At 38.1% G+C, this 27,704-nt stretch overlaps 2 protein-coding genes across 2 annotated transcripts in view; one reads left to right on the top strand and one right to left on the bottom strand.

Moving 5' to 3' along the window:
• The window catches only part of LOC116231255 (uncharacterized), a 59,036-nt gene that overhangs the window by 24,876 nt on the left and 6,456 nt on the right, over positions 1–27,704 (top strand). The gene's annotated exons all lie outside the window — the stretch shown is intronic.
• The window catches only part of ANK2 (ankyrin 2), a 159,074-nt gene continuing 134,779 nt past the window's right edge, over positions 3,410–27,704 (bottom strand). Inside the window, exons 40-51 of the mRNA XM_090139219.1 lie at positions 20,551–26,316; positions 19,132–19,206; positions 17,677–17,808; positions 17,064–17,210; positions 15,453–15,732; positions 13,397–13,661; positions 11,881–11,973; positions 11,386–11,469; positions 9,639–9,803; positions 7,718–7,900; positions 6,547–6,638; positions 3,410–5,641 (exon numbers count right to left, since the gene is read on the bottom strand). Coding sequence (XP_089995345.1) covers positions 5,458–5,641; positions 6,547–6,638; positions 7,718–7,900; positions 9,639–9,803; positions 11,386–11,469; positions 11,881–11,973; positions 13,397–13,661; positions 15,453–15,732; positions 17,064–17,210; positions 17,677–17,808; positions 19,132–19,206; positions 20,551–26,316 — 7,466 coding nt within the window. The 3' untranslated portion in view covers positions 3,410–5,457. The remainder of the gene's footprint in view (positions 5,642–6,546; positions 6,639–7,717; positions 7,901–9,638; positions 9,804–11,385; positions 11,470–11,880; positions 11,974–13,396; positions 13,662–15,452; positions 15,733–17,063; positions 17,211–17,676; positions 17,809–19,131; positions 19,207–20,550; positions 26,317–27,704) is intronic.

Raw genomic sequence — 27,704 nt, forward strand, 5'->3', positions numbered from 1 at the left:
CTCATGGATTCATTAGACACTCAGTGACTTGGAAATGTGTTAATTCTAATGGAGTAAATGACTTCAGGTTGGTGGCTGTTGTGTAGGTGTCTGTGTGTGGTGGTTGTTTTATTCTGTCTGCTTGTTGCTGTGCAGGTGTGGTTTTAGTTCAGTCCTAGGTACAGCTCTGGTCTTCCTAGCCCTGAAGCATGTATGCAGAGTGAATGATATTCTTAGTATCCTTGCAAAGGTTCAGGAATACATTCCAGAATAGGTCATTTTACTCCCTATTTCTGTAGAAACGTCATTAAAACAAACAGTATTTGACAGTCTCTTTAGTATTAATTACTCTTCTGCTCATAGGAGTAGGAGGCAGAAGTGATGAGAAAAGTTGGGGTAGGTTATGCCTGTTGCTCCACTCACTGCCAAAAAGAAGGCGACTTAGACCTCTGGAGACAAAACCAATCTGTGCAAGGAACTGAACAATGCGTAGATGTTTCTTTGGCAAAAAAAAAAAGTGAAACAAAAAAACCAACCACATCACAACAGCTTATGTCCTCTTCATCAGCTAATTTGAGACCTTTCAAAATGTTCTGGCTTAAGTTTCTTTGCAAATGCCGCTTTCTGTGTTAACTTGTTTGCAGCAATAGCAAAAATTGCTAGCTGGAGGGTAGGGTGATTACTTTGGAAAAGGCTGTCAGGTGGTGATACAGTTGAAGAAGATATTTGTATTGATTCCCTGAGGGAAATAAGTTGTTTGTTTAAATTGCTAGCTATTGAAGGCCTGAAATTTTATACTATGGGGTGTCAAGTCTGCATTTTGTACCTGAAAGAGTTCACTATTTATGTGATGAGTTGTTAGCTGTATGTATGTTCAGTCTTGCATGGCTTTTCTGGCTCATTTAATTCTTTGAATAGTAAAGGCATGGGCTGTAGCTAACATAACTTCAGAAACACCTAAAAATCCTCTCTGTGAGCTCTACTTTCTTGTATGGGTGGCCAGGAAGGCCAGTGGCATCCTGGCTTGTATCAGAATGGTATGGTGAGTAGGAGTAAGGAAGTAATCCTGTCCCTGTACTCAGCCTTGGCAAAGCTTCACCTCGAGTACTGTGTTCAGTTTTGGGTACCTCAGTACAGAAAGGACACTGAGGTGCTGGAGCAGGTCCAAAGAAGGGCAACAAAGCTTGTGAAGGGCTTGGAGAATATCTCCTATGAGGAGAAACTGAAGGAACTGGGGCTGTTTATTCTGGGAAAAGGAGGCTGAGGGGAGACCTTATTGCTCTCTTCCAATTTCTGAAAAGTGCTTACAGTGAGAGCGGGGTTGGTGTCTTCTCACTGGTGACAGGTGACAGGATGAGGGGAAATGGCCTCAAGTTGCACTGGGGTAAGTTTAGGCTGGATATCAGGAAACACTTCTTTACGGAAAGGGTTGTTAAGCACTGGAATAGGCTCCCCAGGGAGGTGGTTGAGTCACCATCCCTGGATGTGTTTAAAAACCGTTTGGATGTGGTGCTCAGGGACATGATTTAGCAGAGGGTTGTTAGGGTAGTTTGGTTAGGTCACAATTGGACTCAATGATCTTTAAGTTCTTTTCCAACCTGAGCCATTCCATGATTCCATGTCAACTAAAAATCACTGGGCAGATGCAGGACATAAATGAGTCTATTCTCATTTTGTTGATATCAGTATAAGGCAGCCATCATAGTTGTCACATTGCTCGGTGTTCTGTATTTTGCTACAACAAGCAGCAGCTCGCTCCAGGTTGATCAGAGGTGTTAAACTGTTCTACTTAAGTATTTTAGGGTCTTGGATACAGTCCTCTTTCAGGGCTTGCGGGGGAATAGGAAATAACACGGGATGTGCTAGTAGCAGTGTTGATATTTTTAAGCTGGTTTGCAGAGCTTTACAATCTGACTAAAAACCTTGTTTTTACAGAAATACTCCATTTCAAGGTAAATGGTAGATGATGTATTCCCTAAAGTGGAGAGAGGGGAGAATAAGTAAGTTATCCAAATTGTTGATGCCACTCACCAGTTCATACAGGCACAAAGCTAGTAATTGGATTTCGTGACTTCTGTTTTCTTTTTTTAAACAAACATGAACAGGTGTTTGCTTTCAGATATTATTTACCAGAAGTGGCCAGAATCAAAGTGGTTTCTACTTGAAAAGTGCTGATTGATAGAGTGAAGCTAGAACTGATTGGGTGTAATTTGAAAAATATTTTAACAGTACTGGCCTACCTCTGTCCCATGTCCCCACCATCACCTGTGCAGCCCGATGGTAGCAGTGATGCAGGATGAGGCACATAGAGCTGGAGCCACTTGTGTTCACATGGACATGGAGTGGTGCACAGCCACAGTCTGTGCTGAAGCCCACCTGTGTTCATGTGTAATGTCACCACTGCCTTTACACTGCTTGTGCAAAGGATATGTGGTCTGATGGGCAGATGTGGAAGAAATAAAGCTTTTTTTAGTCAGGGCTTTTTTAATAGCACTGCATGGAAAAATTAATTCTTATGTCTTGAAATAATGGCATAACTCTAGTGTTTCTCTTTTTGATCTCAAACTAATGTCCTGGTGCTGCGATGGAGTAAGTCTTGTGGTGGGTTTGTTTTTGTTTTTTGGTGGGAGGGGGTGGGAGCAGTACTGTGTTTTTGTGGTTTCTCTTGGTTAGTTGGTGGTGTTTTTGTTTGATTTTTTTACTGTTTCACGGGGAAAGAAGTAGGAAAAAGTGGGGAAAAAAATCAAGACAAAAGCCTGTGGATTTAGACACAACTAGAACTGTGAGCCTTTAAGGGCATGTACAAAAACTGCTTATATAGATGATATCTCTGTGTGAGAGACTGTCAGTAGGAGGACTGAGCTAGCTGCTTTTTTGGGGAGCCATGCAGGCAGAATGTAAGTAAATGAATAGCAGGCAGAGTGCTGCACTAGAGTGGGTTCCTATGCTGCAGAGATCAGCTGCAAGCATGGAAATTAGTACAGATTTATAATGCTGTCTTTGGGCAGTAAAACTGTTTTCCTGTATTTTCTGTGCAGTACAAGGACAGAAGGCATGATAGGAATTTGCCCTCCTATTTTCTTCTCTACCTTTGCTTGAGAAAGACTCTCACAAATAGTAGTGAATACTTGTGGCTATTGAAAAAGTAACTGGCTATATAACATAGCCAGTCTGGCTTATATTTGAAGGAAAATCTTGCACAGCTTTTGAGAAAGAATCAGTGAGTTAAAAAAAAAAAAAGAAACTGAAAAACAGCACATCAGCCTGTGTCTGACTGTTAACAGAGACTTTTACTTACTGCTGAACAGCAGAATTTAAAAATCATAAAGAGCTGGGTACGGAGGAATTATAATAGTTCATCTAAGGTACCCAAATATATGCTGGTCCTTTTGTGGTGCGTTGGCAGTAAAAGAGAATGAGCCATTGTTGCTACATTTAACACTTGTACATTTTTATTTAGTTAAATCAGCCATTGTACACATTGCAGCTATGTATTGTTAGTGTTGTATTTTTTTTAATTTTTAACTAATACATGCCCTCATAGATATATTCAATTAGTGTTATCACCATGGGAACAAGATGCTGATTCATCAACTTAAAATTCACTTCTTCTCACAGTATTCAAGTTCTTTGATAACACAGCAAAAAAAAAAAAAACAAAATAAGAGGTGAATAACCATTATGTTGTTACACAGAACATCATCTGCACCGCAAATAACACAACAGAAATGCATTTCTTTAGAGCCCCATTCTTGAAGATCATCCTGTGCTTTGACAATAAGAAAGCCATCGATGTATTGTGAAATGTTTTATCAAGGGTCTCATTCATTTTGGCTGCCAAAACACTTTTTTTCTGCCTGCCTGCCAAAAAAAGTGTTAGCATGGCACCTCAGGTTACTTTGTCTGCAGGAAGCCTCAGCTCCCAAGATGTGCTCATGCTTTTGGCATTGGTAGTTTAGTGAGAAGTGCCCTTCCTTGTTCTGAGCACTGAGTGAGTCATAAACCCAAACCGTAATCGTAGTAGGCCAGGTAAGCTTGGAAAAAGCATTAGTCTTAAAGGAGAGGATTTGTTTTTAATCTTGAGTATGCTATTAAAAAAAAAATCAAACAGCTGTTTAAAAACCTTTAGTGTGTTTGCATGTGTAATATATTCTAAAATGTTGCAGAGTGCTCACCTCTAAATGTTAAGGTATAGAATACCAAACATGTCACATCTTTGTTCCCTTTATTTTAAAATAAAAGTGCATACATGCTATTGTGATTTTTCAGAGGGTTGATTTAGAAATATATATAATAGGTAACAAAATATGAACAGAAACTGGCTTTTGAAGAGTGAGCACTTTCTCTTTAAAAAAACATTTGACTGGAAGATAAAAACTGCTCGCTCAGTGCTTAGAGGGCTTTAGTAGGTTGACACAATTACAGGAGGTTTGGTTTTGATCTTCAAATGCCACATGCATGTATCTGAAAAGAGGCAGTCTTGATTAAAACATGGTGAATTAATTATTCTTTTCATATAGTGTAAGTCTTTCTCCCATAGTTATCTACAGTGCAGTGGCCAGCAGGACAATGTGGTTTGCTAAAGCAGTGATGAAAACAGGAACCTACTGTAGTTATAATTGTTTAATACACCCTGCCACATGTCCAGATCTAAAAGATTTTAATACCGTATGCAAATGTGCCATAGATATAGCTGCTAGCAAGTTGGTTACCTAATTGGATATTTTTAATTTTTTTTTTCTTTTCTGGAAATCTTGAAGTGGCTGTCCAAAGGTCTTAAAAGTATCGATGGCCACACACAGTCAGCTCTTCATGAGAACAGCTGAATTTCCAGGTTTTTAGCCTGACTCTTAGAGCCTTTAACTATAGTAATAGATCCCTAAACTGGAAGTCTTATGGATGCAGTAGATCTGCAGTGCTTCCTCCTCAGTCAGTGTTCGCAGTTGATCATTTTAATGTTATTTTTCTGTTGTTCACCAGCATCAACAAACCTTGTAATCCACGACACTAATAGTATTCATAGGCAGTGTGTTTTCTGCAGTCTCATAAGTAAGTCCAAATACTCTTGCTATATACAGTTTACACGTTAACTCCCTTTTTTCATGATGCCTGTACATAGTCACTTGAAGAGGCCTGTAGATGAAATTGGATTGACAAATGCAGTTTTGAGAAGCTAGTGCAGAAGCAAAGGACCAGCAAAAAGTGGCGATGCTGACAAGGTCCCAGTACAGCACAAAGACGACAACTCGGTGGATAAATCATCCTGAATGAAGGATGCTATCTTTGGTCACAAATTAGCTTACAGGGTAAAAAATAACAAAAACCTAAAATCAAATACAGGGGAAAAAATGAATTCACTGCATCTGCACAAGTAGAAATGGCAGTGTCTTCCAGTGATTACGTAGGTCATAATGTCTACACCTAGAAAAGATGAATGCTGCGTACTGGATGGACATGTTGTTGAGGGGTGACAGCTTCTTATTTTGCATCTTGTTTCCAATCCTCTTTGCAGAAGTGTCTAAGAAGCTGCTGAAGGTCATGCTGGAGGTCATCCTGTGGTAGTGCTTCTGGTGTGTCATCCAGCTCTTCTATGTGAACATGTTTTCCATACTGATCCTTCATCACAGTCCTCTTCTGTGTGCTGGCTTTACTTAGTGTTGTCCTGAAGAGAGAGAATGAGAAAGCATTCATAGTCCATAGTTTCTGAAGGCTTTAAAACATGCTCCCCTATAGCTGGAGGCTTAGGGGTGTCTTGTTGCTTCAAAAGTGAAGTGAGAGTAATTGTAGCTGGCAATTTAAACTAAGGTCAGATGTTCTTTATTCATTGTGGATACAACACACACCACAGCTTTAACTGGCTTTTGAAATGTAAGCAGTTCATCTCTTCATGCTTATTAAGCATACAGTTGTAGATGCTCAGCAAAAATGTGCTGTAACACAGGGATATGCAACACAAGACGTTTGCACAGGACCTTCCTCCTTGCTGTATTTAACATCTACATACAATGTTGTTGTGTACTTAAAGGTTCCTTCATGGTATTTTCAGCTGCTTTAGCTAAAAATTTCTTGAATGTGTGCAAGTCTCCCTTAAGTTAGTAAAGCTGTATTTGTGGCACTCTAGTTACTTACTTTTTTTCATTTTTTATTCTCTCACCCCATTGGACCTAGCTTTGCTCTACTGGTCAGAACCATAAATGTCTCTCTTCCAGATCTAGGCAAATGCATGGAGTTGTCACCAAACAGGTCGATGCCTCTGTTAGCCTTCACCAGAAGCCTGCTTTTTAATCAGAGTCCTTGAGAGAGGACCGCAGGAAGGCAAGCACTCTTGCCAAGCCACCACCTCTTTTTTTTTTTTTTTTTTTTGCTGAGCACTTTCAACTACTTGCAAGGCCTTCCTAGTGCACACTTCCCTTCCTATAAGAGAATGTTAGTATAACATTTAGTAGCTTCGCAAATAAGTAGTCATGTGCTGTCAGTTCACTTCAAACACACTTAAATTCACTAACATTCAGAGTGAGTTTGTTAATTTTTTTTCTGGTAGCAGTTCACTGCCATGCCAAACCAAACCTTTTAATAATTGATCCATCCTCTTTCATGATCTCCTTCTCTACTAACGCAGGGAGTTGGATTTTAATTTGGTTGCCTGTATAGCTCAAAGCCTCAAATTAAAACATAAACTTCCAATTAAACAACACACAGAAAGCTAGGACTGAAAATAATTGTTCTTCATGCTTGAGTACCTCATACAATCAGAGCTGAATGGTGAACTCCTTACAACTTTTCCTCTGTGCAGATTGGTAAGTTTCTTATGTAGGATAGTTTCACTGTGCTAAGAATTTTAATGAAGTATGTCTTAGAACTTTTTTTTTCAAGTTTGAAAATGTTCAAATCAGGGCCTCAGAGCACTACATCATCCTTTAGATATGCTTACAACAACTGATACAGCAACCCTTTCCTGTTGCAGGAAATATTCATTCTTTTATACACTTTCTACCTGTCAGCCTGAGCTGCCTGCTCTGAAGCTAGCAGTAAATAGACAGGCGTGCATAGAAATAGATGGGGGATACTTTGGAAATGGAAGAAGCAGGGAATTGAGTTTGGCAAGGTTTTTCACCAAGTATCTTGTTACTAATACTTCATAGAAAAGAAAATAAAAAATTAGAAAGGCAGCATTTCTATTTCCTTTTGGCTGGATGTGGATTTTAATTTGTTCTGGGCATAACAGCTTTTGGCTCTTGCCATCTTCCTGCACTACTCCTTTTCTATTACTGAAATGTCTAACCTGATCAGAAGAAGTACAAAAAGAGAAAAGGTGCTAATTAGCTTAGTAGCAATTTTTTAATGGACAAAAGAAGTAGTAGTTGTGATACAGCAGTTTATCTGGAGAGTAGAATTAACAGCGTCGATTGCCAAGATCAGCAATGTAAGGGGTAATGTGTGAATGAACTTAAAGCTTTAAGAATAACCACACAAAAGATTTTCATCAATTTTAAATCCCCTGTGGATTACTTTCATTTTTTATTTTTCCAGGGATCTTAATGTTTCACAGTTAATTTTGTAATTGTAGACTCTACCTGTAAATACTCTTTATATAAAATCTTTTATATAAAGCTTTTCATAATGTGATCAAGTGTAACAACAAAGGTTTGTACTTAGTGGTTGAGTTTGGTACTGCACCAGCAAAACTTTCAGTGAAATAATGGCTGGTTTAATAGTTACATGGGAAAGGTATTCTTACCTCTTCAAAGTCCTCTTTGGCTGACGGAAGATCAGTAGCTAAGCTAGCATCCCCCATGTGTTTCTCCATTCTCTCTCCTTGCACTACAGTAGTCTTTATGACTTTGCTGACCTTGCGGCCTTCCACTGGCTCAGACTGGAAATTGGAGGCACTGGGCAAAACACCAGGTTCAGACAAAGTCACCTGGAAGGTTAGCAAATTGATTATTGGATTGATTTACATAAGATACTAGCTAGCTAAGCTTTCAGTTTTTCTACCATTGTTTCTTAGTAACTGCATAGAGAACAAGAAATGTTTTACTTTCTACATTATCAGTGTACATTTTATTACCTTTTTGATAACTCCGGAAAAGACATTATAAATATGTACTGGTTCAGGCAGCAGGAATGGCCCTGAATAATTTGTTCTGTTGGGAAACTTTATGCTAACAGTAAAAACTGCTGCTGGAACCTGTACTAGGTTAAAGGTGCCTTCTACCACACCACAGGTTGCCATACTGGCTTGTTTGTTCCAAGGTGAGTGGAATAACACCAATTAAAGTGGGCCTCTTGCTGCAAATCCTTGCTGTACTCAGTCAGGTAGTATTGGTATCAGGCTGTATCATAAAATCACCGTAATCTTCTGAGAGATGAGTACCACTTGTATAAAGGAAAGAACTCACAGGAGCAACAGACTGGAATTTCAGAATACCAGATGGAAGTGAAAAATACGATTTTGTTTGGCAAAATATAAATTTAGTTTATATGGGCTCCACAGGATAAGGAGTAGTTCTATAGTACGGTAAGCTAACTAAAATAAAGACTTCTTCTGTTACCTTACTCCTAAGGAATTACTAATTCCTAGGGAATTAATTCTGATGATTAATTCTGGTGAAAGAGAACACCAATCACATTCTTAGCTCTTCTAGTGATTATTTGGTAAATGTTACTTTCAACTGCAGTACTACTGAAATCAACCCTCTCCTCTTATTTGCTCCTGCCCCTCTGTTGCTACCTTAATTGTGCTACTTTAAGTGTTTATAGGGCTGCATGGTAATCTAAAGCAGGAGAAGATAAGCTGAGAACCTTTTCAGGTTGTTTTTTCTCCTTTTTTTAACTACCTGGCCTTGAAACAGTTTGCAAAAAAGGTTTTTTGTTTAGCATCTTCAAATCAAAGAATGTATTAGTAACATGATAGCAAATATTTTCCATTTATCTATATGTCAACTTAGTACAAAACTGCTTTCTTTGAGATTAGTATTTCTCATAAATCATAGAATTTCTATCTTGACTTCTTTTCAAAGAAAGCTATCCCCTTCCTCCATCCTCTCTCTTTTTTTTTTTTTTTGGAGGCATTTCCATCTGCAAGAGAACTTTTCAAAAAATCATCCAGAACTGAATGTTATTGCCGTAATTAGAATGTAGCTCTGAACCTGTGTCCAGAGGAAAGCCACAGAACTGATCACAGTGATGGAACAACTCCCTTACTAGGAGAGGCTGATAGAGCAGGGGCTGTTCAGCTTGGAGAAGCAGGCAGCTCCGGGGAGACTGGAGAGCAGCCTTTCAGTATCTGAAGGGGCTGTAAGAAAGAAGGGGACAGACTCTTTGGCAGAATCTGTGGTGGCAGGACAAAGTGAAATAGCTTCAAACTAAAAGAGGGAAGGTTTAGACTGGATATAAGGAAGAAATGTTTTACAGTGAGGGTGGTAAAGCAGTGGCACGGGTTGCTCAGAAGGGTGGTGGATGCCCCATTCCTGGAGACATTCAAGGTCAGGCTGGAGAGGCTCTGAGCACCTGATGGAGCTGTAGGTGTCACTGTTCATTAGGGCAGTTGGACTAGATGATCTTCAAAAGACCCTTCCAATGCAAACGATTCAGTGATAAAGTACACTCTTAGAAAGTTTACAGCACTTCTGTACCATAACAAGAAAAGTAGATCTCACCTCTGACTGTTCACTGTCGCTTTTCAGCACAACTCGTTTTACAACTTTGGAATAGCCATCTCCTTCTTCAACCATGACAGGTTTTTGAGGTGTTCCTTGCATAATGATGTCTTCTTTTTCAGTACCATCTGGAGAAACATATCGCCGGATGATCTTTCTAGTGACCTGAAGGAATGAAATAGAGCTTTGTCCCAAAAGAATTAAGAGCAATAGATCACTTCCGCTTATTCTCTAAATAGCATGCTCTACTCAAAAGGCTTTTTTCCTGCATAAGTGGGGTTCAGTGTTTTTGAGGCTGAACACACATACTCACAAATACCTATAGTACAGCAGCACTTTGATGCATCGGCTCTACTTAGTTTACTGCACAGCAAAGCTTCCATAAACTTACTTCACACGTGAATTGAGGATACATATACAGTTACAACAACACATACTAGAATGACCCGCTAAAACAGTATAGTGTCTTAGAACATTGTTTGCAATTGCACAACTGCTAAAAGCCATTTTCAAACTCGTATTTTCAGAAGTATCTTAATACTAATTAAAAGGCTTCCGTAACTAAGAGCTTAGCTATCAAGAACTGTAGGGTGACTTGGTCATTACAGTGATAATTCAATGATAGTACTAACTGCTGCTCTGCACTAGTGAGCTAGAAGTAACCTGCTTAAGTGACCTAATCTGATGCTTAAGCTTTCCAGGTGTTGTCAAGCCAAGCAAAGAGGAGCAGAAAAGAATTACAAGGTTGAAGATAAATCTGAGATAAATCTCTCAGGAGGGCTGCTATGCATCTTTTGCTGGACATTCTCATATATTTTCCCCACCCCTTTTGACAAGATGGCATTCAGCACTTACATCCTGCTCTGTCCAATAGCTTATTTGAAATGAAGATCAATCAATCAGATCGTTTGTGTAAGAGGTGAAGGTAATACTTGCCCAGACTCAGCCAGATGCAGCCAAAAGAATTAAGTCCAAGTACACTCACCCAAGCCTGGAAATATTTGTCTGAGAGAAGAGGGAGTGGGGCAGGTCATTTTATTTCAAAATTATTTCAGATAGCTTCTAGAGAGATACTATCCAGCTGAGTGTCTGTGATATTTTAGTGATAGACAGCAGAGAAGTTTGCCATGTCCTAGACCAATTGTCTAAGCACTGAACTGTTAGGTAAAGCAAGGAGGATAGAAATTCCTGTTCCGTTTCCATGTTATTAAAAATTAAATTTTATAAGCAAGCTCTGAAAATACTTATGAGGCCATGATACAAATCACTTATGGCACTGAGAACACAAAAGTTTAACTGTATGTACAGCTACAAAAAATTAGGGAACTTTGGGCACAGCTGAGTACAGATTTCAAGGGGCTAAAGTCTAAGTTTAGGTGACTTGTGGCCTTCCATTAGTTTCATTAATATGGGTATACTTAAGCTCTTAGATGAAATTGTTTGATTCTGTTGTTGTTGCAGTGGTTTGTTTTATTAAAAAACTTTTTCTCATAAATTGAGGTCTATATGGATTTATGTGGGAAAATTTAAGTATGTCAAGTTATGAACTATAAAACATAATGATCTTGTAAATCAGAATAAATCTTCATATTTTGGAATCTCTCGTTAACAGAACTACTGTTGTGGTCTTTGCTTAATTTATAAAAATGATAAATGTACCTTCACAAAAGAAATTTGGGAATGTATGTGGAATTACCATTGTTTTATAGGACAGTAAGAAGGTAGCAAGGGGTATAACTGATAATACCTTCTTTACCACTGTGTGGCCATGTTCATCTGTGTATTGTTCTTCTGTGACTGTTTCTGGTGGCATTTCAGGCATACTATCGGCCTGTATGACAAAGAACAAACTCTCATGAAGCAGTGCCTTAATGCAGGTAACTTTTTTAAATAAGCAACTATAAAATCAGTTAGAATTCAAAAATTTAGAAATATTAGAACTTGTTATTCTGCAAATAAGTATTTAGAAACATGCAAAGAAAAGTTGTACCACATGTTAGTTGATGATGTTGTGGCTTGGGCTGAATAAAGACTTTGTCCTCCTGCGTAAGTGTTTAATGGCATTTAGAGTTGTGTTTGTTAGAAAAGGTATTAGAATGATTTATCTAATGATCATGCGTTATTCAGGAGCATTCCAGCTTCAGTTGCAATACCAGCCAAGTGATTGTCTCAGCATCACTCCTAAAGGTGTTACCCTGGCCATAGTTACCAGTGGCTTGTGCAGTCATTCCACACTTAGTACCTGGATAATCACCCGGCGACGAATGACTCTGGTAGTTACCATCTCGTCCTCATCCGAGCTGGTTTCCAGCTCACCTAACTCCTCTGCTAACTCCTATTGGAAGCATGGAAACAGTGCTCTGTTGTATGCAGCATTAGCAGTATTTATAGGCTCTGTCTTGTTTTTATCTAAAATCATCTTTGCTTTTAGGATTTTGCCTCTTAACTGTGTTTAACCTATGAAACGTTTACACTGGAACTGGAGGGAAGCTTTGCCACTTAACTATAAGTTAGCTATTCATTAGCATACTGAAAAGAAAGTACGGTACTAATGGTAAGATGCTCTTAGTAGTCTTGGTGCTCTTAAGGTTACCAGAGACAAACCTGAAATATGTTGCATGACATGGCTGAGTTGAACTAGACTGTGTTACTACCACCACCTCTGGAATTCATATGTATTGCATACGGATTCTGTAATGCACAGAAAATCATATGAAAGCCTCTTAATCCTTCATCCTTCAAAGTGCATAGCACAGCATAGAGACAGTAAGACTAAACAGTATTAGTTATAAGATGGTATATCAACAGTTCTGGCACCAGAGAAATCCAAGGAAAATTAGTTGCAAGTGTCCTGCGCAGGAAAGAATTCAGAATTTAAATGAAAATATCAAAAAGAAAGAGAAGCTGAAAAGGAATACTTGGGAAGCATAAAAAATAAAAAGCATAAGTGAGAAAATAAATAAGATGATGCAAGAGGCAGTGTAGATTTGGGGGAGGTGGAGATTACTGTAGTGAATAAGTAGTATGTTATAGTTGAGGGCAGCCTTTCCTGCAGAAACCTGAAGCCACCAAATAATATAATTTCTCCACTGAAAGCCATGCAGATGCTCTGCTTTATTCCCTCTTGACTTCTCATAACCAAATATGCAAGAACATTCCTTCTTCTGCCACAGACAGACCTACCTCAGACGCTGCTTGTTTTCTCTCTTCCATCCTTTGTCTCTTTCTCTTTACTGCTTATATGCTACATAAACAGCAAGGTCTTTTCTTTCAGTACATCTTTAGTCTTCTCTAATGCACATCCTGCTGTCATATTCTTTTTCCATCTCACTAAGTTTACAATACTTTTAATGACTTTCTTCACAATGCTCTTATCTTTCTTAAGCTTTTAATGCAACTTTATCTCATTACATATATTTTTCAGCTTTAACTTCTACATGGTTTGTCTGCACGTCTTACAAGCACCATGTAATTATTTCTCGCATGCGTGGGCATAAATGGCACAGACCAAAGACAGGTAGGGAAAGCAAAATCTGAATTACAGTTCAGATTTCAGGATTTTGGTTTTGCTTTTGTTTTCAAACCTCTATACAAATTATTAAAGCTAGTTCTCATAAACAGAGAGGAAAGGGAAACAGCTCAGTTGCAGACAGAGTAATCAGGCTGTCTGTAACTGTCTGTATATATTCCCATCTTATGGAATGAATCAGACACAAAACTTGTGCTTCTGTGTCATCTGAGGAAAAGTTGGCACTTGCCTTTTCTAAAGATTCCTCCTCGTAGCCACTTCCAAGCTTTTCTGGCTGTTCATCAATTGACTCCACTATCACTAGACTAGTTCTCCTTGGAGAGAGGTCATCCTGATGGAGATGGAGCTCTTCAGGCTCTTGGATGATGGGAGAACCACCTCTCTGAGCAGATGATGAGGGTTGTGGGGATGTTTTTTCTCTCTCTTCCTTTGTTGCACTGAAGTGTGCAGATGTATCACTTGCTGCTGTCTGCTCTGCTCCTGGAGTTGTGACGCTGCGAATTAAAGTTTCGAGGAAAATAACTACAATGCAATCCTATCCAAATTCCATAAATGAACATCTCTGCACTGATTAAATACTGTTATGCTATCTAGCAAAGACTAGAAATAACAGATACTCTTTGGCAGTAAGTACAGGTGCATATATTAAAACATAATGTACATGCAGTAATTCTCTGCTGCATGTAGGTGATTTGTGCCTTCAGATATTAATTTAACTGATCTAATTGGTCTTTATCACAAAACCTTTGTCCAACTCTGCTGCCAGGGTGACCCCACTTTTAATTTATGCAGGCTGTGCAAATATTAACCGTTTCACTACCTAGAATCATCTTTTGAGGCTGACTTCTCTCTTCATGTACACTGCTAAAAGAAAAAAATATCAAAACTGGTGGAATTACAGCCTGAAAAATAGCAAACCTGTAAAATTGCTTCTTCAGGTTTTTTTTTAAACTTCTTAGAAAGCATGTAGCTACTAGGATTTTGCTTTTCCCTTAACTGTTATATCTTAGTCCAGATTCCCTTTTCCATAACTCATGACTAGATAACAGTAAGAGTAGCAGTGACAGAATAACTTGGATGTGTTGTGTGTTTTTTTTCCTGGTATAAGTTTGGCTTCTACAATCTATTGTAACCCCCTCAACTGCTGCTCTCCAAAAATGTGTGTTCTGAAGAAAGAAAAGATTTAATTGTAGTACAAGTTGAACAGTATTGATCCAATCTTTTTCCCCCATTTATTGGGCTAAATGCTATATTGCAGAATACTTGTTCTAATAAAAGCTATCTCTACTTAAAAAGCTGTTCCTTGTAAGCTGTTTATAGCTAGCCCACTTTTCCTTCTAGTTTAAATTAGACATGAAGTTTAGAAAATTTCCTGTCATTGCTACTTTCATTTTAGTGTTGGTAATATTGTCCCAAAATATTTTATCTTTGGAAATAAGAGTGAGTAGCTTGAAGGAATCTTTGTTCTGAATGCACAATATATACAACTAATTAATATTTCTATCAGCTGTTAGTATTTGCAGTGAAGTCTTCTCTAGCTTTTCTACAATCTGTGATAGCTGCTATCCGTATCAAAGCTAACTGCTATCAGAAAAATCACTTTGGAAGGAAGTCTTTCATTTTGCTAGCCCATGAACACCTCAGTCAAGCCTGTAGTGTGATCATTGTGAACACAAGATTAGTGTCAGTGGGAAGAAAGAAACTTTTTCAGGTTCCTTTCCAAATGAAACCAACTTCACTCACAAAGCTGATTCAGTATTGAAAGCTATGTTACACAGGTTATCTAAGTCTGTACTTTATCATGTGTTATTCCTTTAAGTACTTTTGCTTTGTCTATGTCAAGCCCTTCTTCTGTTCTTTAGCCATCTGAGATTTGCAGATTGGCTTTTAATCTAGTTGTTATTATGTATTTTAAAAAAATATAATCAAGTTAGCTAAATTTTTGCCTCAACTGAAAAACAACATCCTGAAGTTGAAGAAAGGATTCTCTAATATTATTTACCTGCCATCTAATATGAAAAATACACTCTTTGTTAGGGAAAAAAGTTTAAAGTACCTCTCTTCTTTCAATGCATTGAACTAGCTTATTTCTTCATGGTCAATGCAAAGGACCAACTTTCTCTCCCAGTCCTTAAGGCTTCCTTCACGTGGGTCAAAAATGCAAAACTTACTGCACTTGTGAGCAAAACTGAAGGAAAATTCTATTGAATCCAAATGTTAAAATCTTCATAGCACATAGAGAACAGAGAATGTATTTTGCATGACACTCATCTTTCAACACTTACAAATATTCATGTTGTGAAGATGTTGTTTCTACCACATTGTGGAGTTTCCCTGAGAATTCAGCTTCCACTTGTTCTTTGTGTGTTTGCCTTAGGAGCTCAGCCATTGATAGCTCTGCCTCACTCCTAGGAGTACTGTCCTGAAAAGGAGAATAACTGACAGATACATCTTCCTCAGAAACAATAGGAGGGTGTTCCACTGGGTCACTGTCTTTAGACATTCTGTGGTGTTCTTCCGGCTTATGTCTTGAACTGTACAGTTCTTCTTGCAGTACAGAAAACCCTTTTAAAAAAAAAAATGAGAAATGTCATTACAATTCTCTTTAAAGTACAGAAAGTCATTCTATTTCTCCATGTGTATTTAAAATCCCTGAAACAACCAAATCACCTGAAAATTTTAGAAGTCTTGAGTGGCAGAGGATATAACCTCTCTAAGCAGGAGAAGGATCACTGGATTACCATTAGAATTACCCAATGCTGAATCTTGACAGTAACAGGCAGAATAGAATCTACACAGAAATTTATCTACACCATTTAATCTCAGGCACTTAGAAGTGTGGGATATTTGCAACAGTTTTTTCTCCCACAGACTGAAAGAGGTTTTAGTGACTTTTTTTTTTACCCATCCTTCATGGAGCTGTTTACAGGAAAACAAACAAACAAGAAAACTTATAGAAGTCTTAGCTTGTATAGCTGCAAAAATAATTACTTTGCAAGTCTTACAGGAAAAAACTGTATATGGTGTGAGGTGCAAGGTCTAGCTAAATGAATGTTTCAAAGCACATTTAAAATAATTAAAATAATTAAAAAAAAAAAACCCACTCTAATCCTGCAGAAGTAGAAAAATAACATGTTCATTTGTATCCAGCAGACAACTGACACACTCTCATTTGTTAGTGTCTGAGCTCTTGTTTTTCTTCACTAGCCATGTTCACTAGGAACCAACTAAAGTCCAAAGAATAGCTTGATGGAAAGCATAGCTACTTGGACTGAACTTAAGAAGGCATAGAGGTTAACATTTTTAAACTAACTAGTTGTTATACTTGAATGCTAAATACAGCAAATATGACCTACTCCTACATCACCTGCATAAAGATGGAATGTTTGCAGCGGTCTAATACTTTACTGAGCTACTGGTTTAATACTAAGTTAAGGGTGTAAAAGTATCACTTGAAAACAGAGGATTTTACTTCATGCAATCTTAAGTGTACTGATTTAAATAGAACTTGTAAACTCAAGTATTCCAACAGCATCTTAGCAGAATTGCAAACAATATCCTGGATATCTCTTTTTTACAAATCTTGATGAAATCCTAATGCAATCTTCTTAACTTCTAAGAGAGCAACCGTATAAGCAAAAAATAAACTGGACCCAAGTATTTGCAGTATTTTCTGACGACATTCTCTTATTTTCCTTATAAGAATCAGGTGATGCAGAGATTTTATACCTAGTGAAATAGTGACCTGTGTGATGTCATGCTTCCATTCACACACACTGTGATTTCAAAATTAGATTCTAGTGCTCAGTCACAACAATGAATAGATTATTCTAGTCAGACATCTCAGAACAGGATCATAACCTGGACAGCCTGTGACTGTATCAGGAGATGTTTACCTTCACTATGGTCCAATCCTATTGTTTGTTCAATTTCTGCATATGTGCGAGTGCCGTGGACCTGCATAGAGTCAATGCCACTGGTTTCCATTAGGTGAACAATATCCATTCGGTTGATTTTTGTAAGACATTGAGTAAGATTTGTATCTGTGGGATTAGAATGACATCATGTAGCTGAGTTAAGAATCTCACAGGGCTCTCTCCCTTCTTTTTTCCATCTGAAGTATGTATGTAGGAACCAATTTAGAAAAAAATTTACGTAAAAATCAAAGTTTTACTGACGGGCTGCATACAAACATTACCAGTAATCTTGTTTCTTCTTTCAAAGTTTTCAAATAGTTTTTTCTGTTCAGAGAAAAAGACGACTCAGTGTTTTTCTATTCTTACTTTGCTGGAAGAGGTTCTATCTTGTTTTTCAAATAAACAGAATTAAACTATTTTTTCTAACTGAGAATCTTATGACATGCCATGTTAAACAGAGAAACTTTCTAAAAAAGAAAAAAAGCCCAATCTGCAGCCCTTTTTTTGTTGCCTAAATTTTACCCATATTTTCCCTTTCTGATTCACAGCACACATAGGAGACAGTAGATATGTACTATAACTGATAATGAACCTGTTGCGTGTTTTCCATCCCTTTCAAGCCAATATTTGAGGAGTGCATGGCTCTGGTCTTGGAGTGAATTAGGATTTTCAATCCTGATTTGGTGAATTTGCTCTTCTGTGAAATCCAGTTCTCTTGCTAACTCTGAAAAAGAAATCCTTCTCTGTGAAGATGAATTTTATTTTTCCCTCTTTACTTTACATCTATTTTACGATTGTCAGCAACAAAGTTGATTACAAACTTTTCTGAAACTAATTTCTCTTTACGTACTTTGTGTTATGTTTAGAGAGAATGTTAAACAAGATGTTCAAGACAAAGATAATGTATTATGCTTAGTGGTTATGGGTCTGTGGGAGCTTTTCTTTTTTGTGTGTACCATTTTGAGTTCTCAGAGTTCTTACAACACTGCAGGCCAAACCATAACACAGTACTATGCTTACCAGTTTCACGTCCCCTGAAATGTTTAATGTTTTGGAAACTTTGACCAAAATCTAGTGAAAGAATTCATTTTTCAAAGTGTGGCATTTTCAAAGAAGTGGCATTTTTTTAGGGCTAGATTAAGGCATGATCATACTGCTCCCCTGAACTTATTTCATCAGAAGAAAATAGTATCTTTCTAAGCACAGGCTCAGACAGCAGCCTAGTCTCATCACCCCTCTTGTAGCCCCAAAGGAACATTTGACACAGTCAATTTTACCATAATCAATCTTCATCATATCTCAAAACAGAAATATTTATGCAGGTTTACTACTCTGTCCCTTCAAAAATCCTATAAAACACTAACACCTATTTTGATGAACATAGTTTTTTTTTTCCTAGTTTTGTTTTCAGAACTTCATAGTCTTTAAGAATATTTTGTAGGATTGCACAATTTAACACAGCACGGAGATTTCTATACAGCTCTTTCTTTGTGAATATTCTGGACCAATTTTCAGTGACAGAGAGCTACAGTTCATCCTGTTATCTCACTTTCCCCCAGTAGTATTAATACGCTATCTTGAAGCGACTTACAAACACAGCTTTTTTTCTCCCCTTTTCCCTCAGCATATTTCCACAGAAAATAAGTTAATGTAACATTTCCCTGTAGTGGCCTTCTGCCTCAGGATTTCCAGAACACAGCTGATGTTTATTCATTTATCTTTCAGCCGCTTTATCTTTTAGAGTCATTACGCTTTGCAAGAAAGTGAAGAGTAACATCTGCAAATTCTTTGGCACTTTTCTCATCCTCATTCCTCTGGAGATGCCACAACAAATGCAGGAGTCCTTAGCTCTGCATCTTACAACTTCTTACTTAATAAGCTGGAGGAATTTTGGTAACCAGTATACAGACCATCTAGTTCCTATATGTTACTGAAATATTTCAATGAATATTTCAATGGAATGGCTTTAGATAATCATCTGTAAGAAAAATGAAAACACTGAAGAATGCTTGCCTTGTTTCTCTCTAGAATAGATCGTGTGTTTTACCTGTCCAACTGAATCCAAGGTGATCAGCAATGTGGGCCAGTCTTTCCTCGGTCTGTTCCCGATCATCCTGTTTATCTAAAGTTCAAAGAGAACAGCCACAAGTTTGCTTTTTAATTTGTAAAAGACTTTCCTATAGGTGATAAGCCCAAGGAGGGAAACATTTTTTCTGACTGCTCTAATCTAAATTGGACGGGCTGCTACAATTGGGTAATTAAAGTAAGGTCTATAAATTTCTAGCCTACTTGCATGATTTTTCCAAAAGAATAGAACTATCTAGAATTTTTTTATTTAAAAATCAGACTTTCATGTAAAAAAATTAGGATTGAAATACCTACTGTTCCTATTTTTATCCAAGCTTTTCATTCTAACACTTAAGACTTAGAAGTCAAGAGCCATAATATTCCACGCCTCCTTAGTAAATGCCAAGGCTGAAAAATTCATCTGGACTGGTGCTTCTAATTGTGTTTTTTTCTGCAGTAAGGAAAAATCTGTTCAAAGTGTCCATTTGACATTTCATACTATGGTTTGTGTTTGTAAATTACTTAAATGTCTTTGACTCTTTCAAATAGAGAGTGATACAAATACTTAAAACGAAGGCAAGGAAAAATCAGATGCTTATTTACCAGTAACAGTGACACTTGACTGTTTCTCCCATCCTCAAAGCTAATTTGAGGATGCCAGAATTTGAGTTTTGATTTTCCCTGGACGCACACATGGATTTCAAAATATCACTTTCAGAAAAGGATTTAAAGTTAATGAAATATGCATTTTTCATTTTAGCTACTGGATTCCTATCACAGTTACCCAACGGCAGTACAAGTAAAAACCAAATACCTTACAACCTGTACTAAAGTTATTAATGACACGCGGAATTTCCGTGAGAGAGGATCAAAAAAAGAACAAGAAAATCTTGATTATTCTAATTTTCCCTAGGTTTGTTTGAGTAAAAATTCAAAAGAAAATGGATTTGCCATCTGGTATCAATCAATGCCCACATTTTCATTATTAATAACAATTGGTCAGAATAGGGCCAGGGAAAGCCAAAAGTCAAAGTGTACATGACCTGAAGGATTGGTTTAATGGTAAATATGTGTCTTTTGAAGTGTTTTTATTTATTAAAATAACACTTCCCATAAGCATTCATGACTTGCAATCTTGAGATTATTTCACAAATAAGAAAATACAGACACAACACAAAATAACAAACACAGCTTATAGGGTTAAAAAAAAAAAACAACCAAACAAAAACACAAACACAACTAACCATCAAAAGCTTAAAAGAAAATCCCGCATACTTTACACATTTATACAAACTTACAGATACACACACACACACACACACACCAAAGAAAACAAAAAAACAAAAAGTTTTAATTTATGACATGCGTCGCACAGGGAATCCCAGTCGTTGGCAAATACCTTCAGCATGGTCATGGATATTGTCATCAGGTATACGTTCAATCTGAGTCTCTACAGACTCATCCCAAATAGGTCTGGTGTCAAAGATGTCTTCAGGAACTGACTGCTGAGTCTCAATGGATGGCACGTTTTCAATAACTGAAACTTCTAGGGCACTACTGCTTTCGTCATCTGAAACTAATTCTTGTTCTCTTTCTGATTGTGTAAGTCTTTCCACTAACTTAGAAGCTTCATCACTAATTTCTTCAAAGAATTCTATGGAGTTTTTATACAGGTCAAAAAAATGTTCCTTACTTTCTTTTGTAGGACTAAAAGCACTGTGGGAGGCTGTAGTGCTCCTGCTTTTAACTGGCACTCGTGATGAAAATACCTTGGGTCTTGCTGTTGTTGCCTCATCTGAGTCTAGCTCAACCTTTAACTCGCTCTCCCTCTCCCAGGTCTCTGCTTCTGCCTCTGCATAACTCCTAGCTTTTATTGAACGTTTGGTCTTTGGGTCCATGGGAATACTTGCATCAGATTCAGATTTACTTCGGCTATCTTGTTTTGTAGGTAGTTTGCTTGTCATGCTGAGAGCTTTGGATGACTCTAGCTTGTGGACAGATGTGTCTGTGGATGTGTATTGTTGTTCAGCTCTTTGGAAAGCTGATTTGACAGGAATTTTAGACTTTGGTTTTGCTTGGTCATCTTTTCCTTCACACTGCAGACTGTCTAGGAAGTCATCAATGGGAAGGTTCTCATTTTCTGATTGTTGCAGTGATTGTGATGCAGCAGCAGCTGTTCTTACAGGGATTTTGGATTTGCTTTCACAAGAAGGCACTCTCTCCATTAAAGCAGTAGGGATTTCTATCACAGATCTCTGTTCTTCTGGTGAAGAGTCTGGGGACTCATCATCCTTTTCAGAACAAACAAATCTAGTGACTTTGGAAAATTCTAACTCATCTTCTACCACAGACTGCTCAGGAGAGATGGGGAAAGGCACCTGACTGCTATCGACTATGTCAGTCTCCACTATGAAGAGGGATTCAGCTTCAGAGGCAGCAGTTTCTTTCTTTGGTGATTTTGAAGAAGCTGAAATACCCATTTTAATTGGAATTCTGGATTTAAGCTCTGCTTTTGCAGTGCCTACGCTGATGCCTTCATCAGTCACTTCTTCTGATTTATCACAAGGCTCAGATGGTGAGGGTGAACGATTCAGTGTATCTTTTCCTTGTATATCCGGGTCCTCTGATTCTGAAAGTGAAAATGGATCTGGTGGACTCTCCGGCTTAGAAGATTCTGCCTCTGCTGCTTCTTTGATTTCCTCACATAAAGAAACTTCTTCCTGAGGCTGCTGCCCCATTTGGAAGAAATGAAAACTTTCATCTGGATAGTTTCTTTTGGTCATGTCAATAGCTCCACTTCTGGTCATTTCAAACAACTTTCCTTCCTGAAAAAGAAAAGGATTTTGTTCACTAAGTGGTGTCCCTTCTTCAGTGGGTGTTCTAGCCGGTGTTGTATCAGGTGTTGTGCCTTGTGATCGCCTGTCTACCATCAACCCAAATATCTTTTGTTCCTCTTCTTTTACCCGAGCTTCAAAAGCTTCATCATCTTCACGAATGTCACTCCATGTGTCAGAATCTACATCAGTCTTGGTAATGACAACTTGACTGATCAATTTCTCTGTTTCATCTCTTATATCCATAAGGGCAGATTCGGCTAACTTTGTGGAATCTGATGCTGAAGACCCTGGAGAGATTTTCTGAAATATATCCTCTGTTTTAAGTTCTGTTTCCATATGCACTTCCTTTGAACATTGATATTCACTACCTGTGCCGTTACTAAGCAAAGCTTCACCAGTCTTATCCTTTGTTTCTTCAACAGAATAGTCTTCACTAGATAGCAGGCTTTGACCAGTTCCTATCTTACTTTCACCACCATCAGTAAAAAAATGTTCAGAAGACACATTTTCATAAGGGCTTACTATATGCGGAGCTCTACTTTCAGCAGCATCCGTTACACAACCTTCAAGTTCCACTGTTTCAGTGGTAAGGGATGAATACTCTGACAAGGGTTCCTCAGCACAAATATCTCTCTGAGGTGTTTTAAAATCTGCATCTACTTTTGCAAAATCAGAATGTTCAATGAGATCATCTTCAGTCAGTTTGTCGTCTTGTGGTACAGAGAATTCAGTGGTACTGTGTCCACAAGAACCATCATCTACTTTCTCAGTCACTGTTCCTTTAGTAGTGAGAGTTGTGTGTGTTAAAAGAACAGTGCTTTTGATACCATTTTCATTGGTATCGTCTTGGTGTAGCGTTGAAGACTCGATGTGAACTTCTTTCTGAGAACAGTCACCAATGGAATGACACAGAGTACCCTCACATTTTGTCACTGGGACATTAGGACTAACCTCACTCTCATCTATACTATCACATTTTGATTCATCAGTTTCTGCTGATACACAACCGTCTGAATGACAAATGCCCGATTTTCTTGTGGAAGCCTTACAGCTGCCTCCAAGGATATATGGTTCATCTTTGTCATCTTCTGTTGGTTTGTCCTGTTCTGCTGTAACTGCACCTATCCTGGAAGAACACTGTTTTGAATTAATGGGTTGAAAACCTGCTTCTTCAGGGCTAGAACTGGAGTCTATACTAGATGGTAATGGTGAAGGTGGTTGTACTCGGATTACAGGTTCCATTAAGAGACCTGAATCAGCTTCTTTTTTAAGCTGGGTCAATTCTGGCTCACTTTCTGAAGAGGAAGAACTTTTTCTAGATTCAGCTGAAGACATCACCACTGTGGGTATATCTTTTTCTTCTACGGTTTTTGACTTTGATTCTTCAATTTCACATGCAACTTCTGAGTCAGCAATTAGAGAATATTCATCTTGCTTACAATCCCTTTTGTAATCTCGCTTCTGCTTTGCTTCTTGCTCTAATTCATCAAACGTTTTGATTTTTGTCACCATTTTAAACATCTCCTCTTCAGGGGTAAATTTCTTCTTTGGTTCACTTTCTGATTCATCCTCTGGTTCTTCACTGACTTCAGGGATCACGGCTGACTTTGGTATATTTGACAGTGCTTGTGAGTCTGCAGTTTTAGGTGTGATTTCATAGCTAATTTCTTCAGAACTGGGAGTTTCAGGTGAAAGAGGACTTTTCCCTGAACTCTCCATGAGAGATGTTTGCTCTAGACTGTCATCATCAGCACTTCCCTCAGGGTCACGGAGAATCCTGGAACGTACTGTTGCCAACTCTGGGCAAGTTTCTCCTTTGCCAAGAATAGACTGAAGAGGACCCTGCCCCAAAATACCAACTTTCACTTTTTGTTCTACAGGACTACTTTCAAGGGAATCACGGCAAGGAGATTCTTTCATGGGACTGGGCTCCAAAGAATCAGGCGTTTTATGTGATGAGTTATCTTCTAGCACGGGGCTTGCTTCCAGTGAGTCTTTATGACTTATAGCCAAAGAGTCATCTGCAACTGGGCTAAAGCATTCACTATCATGGCTAGCAAGTGAAAGTTCCAATTTTTGGGGGCTTCTAACCACAACACGGTGTTCACAGGTTATATCTTTCTCTTTCTCTAAAGCAGTGTCATGTGTTTCAGAAGACTTAGTTAAATGTGGAGTGGTTCTGGATTCTTTATCCCTGCTAATATCTTTCATAATGGAAGCTGAGCTACTTTCTTTAAGTTTATCAGCCTCTTCTCCAGAGGCTGTAGGTACAAGCTCTTCTGATACATGGTCAGAATGAGACTCACTAGTCTCAGCAACAGCATCAAGCTGTTTTTCAGTAATACCTTTTTCATTTTCCTTTGGTGAGAGTTCCTTCGGAGAACATGTTTCTGCTGTTGTGTGTACTTTAGCTGTTCCTTTAGCTTCTTCAATTTGCCCATCGGTTTTCTTTGGTGAGAAAGAAAGGCTTTCAGGGCTTGTTTCTGGAGTTTCTGCCAGACCCTCATGTTTATAACTTTCCTCAGAACTGATCTGAGGAGTTCCATCAAGCAGGCTACCTGGAGAATCAGCCACACCTTCATGTTTAAGGCTCTCTGAGCTCCCATCAAAAGCAGCACTTTGCAGAGAGAGAGCAGGAAGGAATCCATCTTTTACATACTCAGCAGGGAAAGCAACATTGAAGGGACTGGTCAGTACTTGCTCCAAGTTAAGCTCGCCTTCCTCTGTCACTGAAAGATGTCGGAATTGTTGGTATTTGTCATTATCCTCAAGTTCTTCTTTAATGACATCGGAAAAATCTGTTGAGGTTTTCCTGTCAGGGCTGATCTGAAAGTCTGCATCGGCTTGGTCATCAGAAGTCTTGCCCTTTACAACTGCTGAATCTTTGGTACTTTCATCAGCAAATACTGGAGGGGGAGGTTCCGCTGTTGTTTTTTTGCTGCTCTGCTGTTTTACTTGGTCTTTGCCTACAGTTTTCTTGATAGTATCAACAGTGGATACTTGCATTCTTCCTTTCTTTGGCTGTGGCTCTTTCTCTGCTTTTAAGACTGTGCTTTGCTTGTCCTTCTGTTTGTCTGTCTTGTGGCTTGATACTCGCTTTGTTTCACTTAGTGAAGAAATTGTTTTTCTCCGTGTTGTTTCCTTCTCAGGGGGTTGTTGCTTTTGTTTGACAGATTTGTGCTCGAACAGTCCAGATACATTCTTGGATGGGTCTTGACCTGACTGGAAGGCTTTCATCAGCTCTCGAACTGACATGGTCTCTTCAAGTCTTTCTGTCTTAGAAGAAGGTGAAACAGGAGGCTGTGCTTTGTGTGCAACTGTTTTTTTGACTGGTACTGGTTTTTTAGAAGCCTTTTCAGCAGTGCCTTCTCTTGTTTGAATTCTGACAGGTAGCTTAGAGCGTATTTTTTGTTCATCTTCCACTCGTTTCTGAAGAGCTTTTACCTTATCTTTTATTGAACCAATAGGAGTTTCCTCTATGACAGGAGATACGGCTTTAGCCTCAGGAGCAGCTGCTGGTGTTAAGCCATGTTCCTCCTTTGGAGACTCATCTGAACTGATCTTCATTAGTCCTGGTTGTTGTTCACTACTGTGCATCTTGCCTTCCTTTTGTTTGTGCTTGTCTTTTAACTTTGTTCTAACTGGCTTTTTAATTTCTAAGGCTGGCTTATGTTGTTCTTGTGGACTTACTGTTTCGGTTGTTGGAGACTCTCGTCCTTCTTTTTCAGAATCCCTGCTTATTACTACAGCTTCAAATCTCTCTTCTACCATGTCTTCCTGTAAAGCTTGTGGCTGTACCTCATGAAGAGAAACGTATTTGTTTAAATCCTCAGTAAGGTAATCTACCATTCCTGTCATGTCTTTCTTTTCCATCTCTGTTGTCTCTTTGTCTATTCTAACTTCTACACAGATAGGTTCAGTGACCTCTATAGGAGCATTTCTTCTGGCCTCTTCAATTTCTTCATCGCTGACAATGACCCATTCTTCTTCTACCAATTCTTGTCTGGAAAGAGACTTTTGCAAAGCATGTTCTTCTCTAGTATATGATCCACCTCTAAGAATTTCATTCACTTTTTCTAAGTCTTCTTTCACCCTTTCAACTATTTCAAAAGGCTCTCCTGGCTCCTCTTCAGTGGCTTTCCCAAGATCTTTCACTTTAATAGAGCCTGATTTATCAGAAGGGTCAGTTGTCAAGATGGCAGTCATTTTGATCAAATCTTGTTTCATCTCTGAAACTTCAGACAGTAAGTCTGGACTGGCTAGTACAGGGACTTCATTAACCAGATGGCTTTTCAGGATAGATGTTTCTGTAGATTCTGTCTCATCATCTTTGATGCGAATGAAAAACATTGAAAGTAAAATGGAAATCAAAAATAGAGATTGGAAAACGTAATCAGGACTAAAAATGACAGTCTTTGGTTGCAGTGGTAGGAAGATCTACAAATGGGCCAGGAATGGTGGATCCACAAGATTTGAGGGTACAAGAGCAAAGCAAAGCTAACAGGAGGGAAAAAAAAAAAAAGAAGGGAAAAAAAACTGAAAAGGAAAATGGCAGGAAATAACTTGCTTAACTTCACCAATATAGCACAGCCACACATACATTACCAAAGCTGTAACAAACAAAATCAGGACACCGTCAAAGAAAAGAATATTAAAAAAACAAAAACAACCCACTAACAACAAAATTTAAAATTAAAAACAGAAGAAACACAGTGAAGTTACACAAAGATAGCATCTCAAGATTGTTCAGATGTTACAAATCAATGTTCAAATAAAAATAAACAAGAAAAGAAGGGGAAAGTATTAGAACTGATTAAAAGTCGATTTCCTCTAAGAGAAAGCCAGTGTTAGCAAACTGTCAGAATAACATTCAGTTAACATGTTTTGTTTATTTTTAAATTAATGATCAAAATGAGAAGTTATAAATAATTCTGCAATAATCTAAAATATAATCAAATATGTAGATATCTGAATCAGCTGCAAACCGGCATTTCATCAAAGGGGATTTCACACCTAAACAATGAAACAAACATCATTTGGTTTTAAGAGGCATGGTCCTTTCCTTGGAACATCCTCATTGACAACTAATGAATTGACTGAGGAAGGAGAAGACAGAAGAAAAGGAGAGGAAAAAAACTGTGAATCAACTTAGAAGTGATTTCAGAGTTTTTTAAAAAAATGTAATGTATGGCAACCAAAAATCAGACAGTCACACTAGACACATACATACAGTTTATGTAAGGCAAGTTATTTCCATGCAAAGCAAAGGTGTTGCAAATGCTTCTGCGTATGTAGTTTCAGTTAAAAAAACAAATAAACAATAGCTTTAAAATTAATCTTCTAAAATAAAGATACATGAAATACATCACATACTGTGGTGAAATATTTATCTAATCTGTACAACCAATAAATAGTAAATTGAATGTAGCAATGTCCTGGTACGCCATTGCTAACTACTGAGAATGTTTAGTTTCAGGAGGGAATACTAGAAAATGTACACAGAGCAGAATGAAACAGTAGAGAAATGAAGCAATTTATGAGTAGTAAATAATGCTTCTGTAGGGAATCATACATTTCATTTTTAAAAGGGTAGTATATCACATTTCTGCGCTCCAGCCTAAAAGTCAAAGTAGAAGTTAGGCAATGCCTAATTATCTGCATTTCTTTGAAAATTAACCCTAAGATAACTGAAATTCCATTCTGCTAGCTGTACTGG

Source organism: Phasianus colchicus, chromosome 4 (assembly GCF_987193195.1).
Source record: "Phasianus colchicus chromosome 4, bPhaCol1.hap1.1, whole genome shotgun sequence".
Taxonomy (NCBI): domain Eukaryota; kingdom Metazoa; phylum Chordata; class Aves; order Galliformes; family Phasianidae; genus Phasianus; species Phasianus colchicus.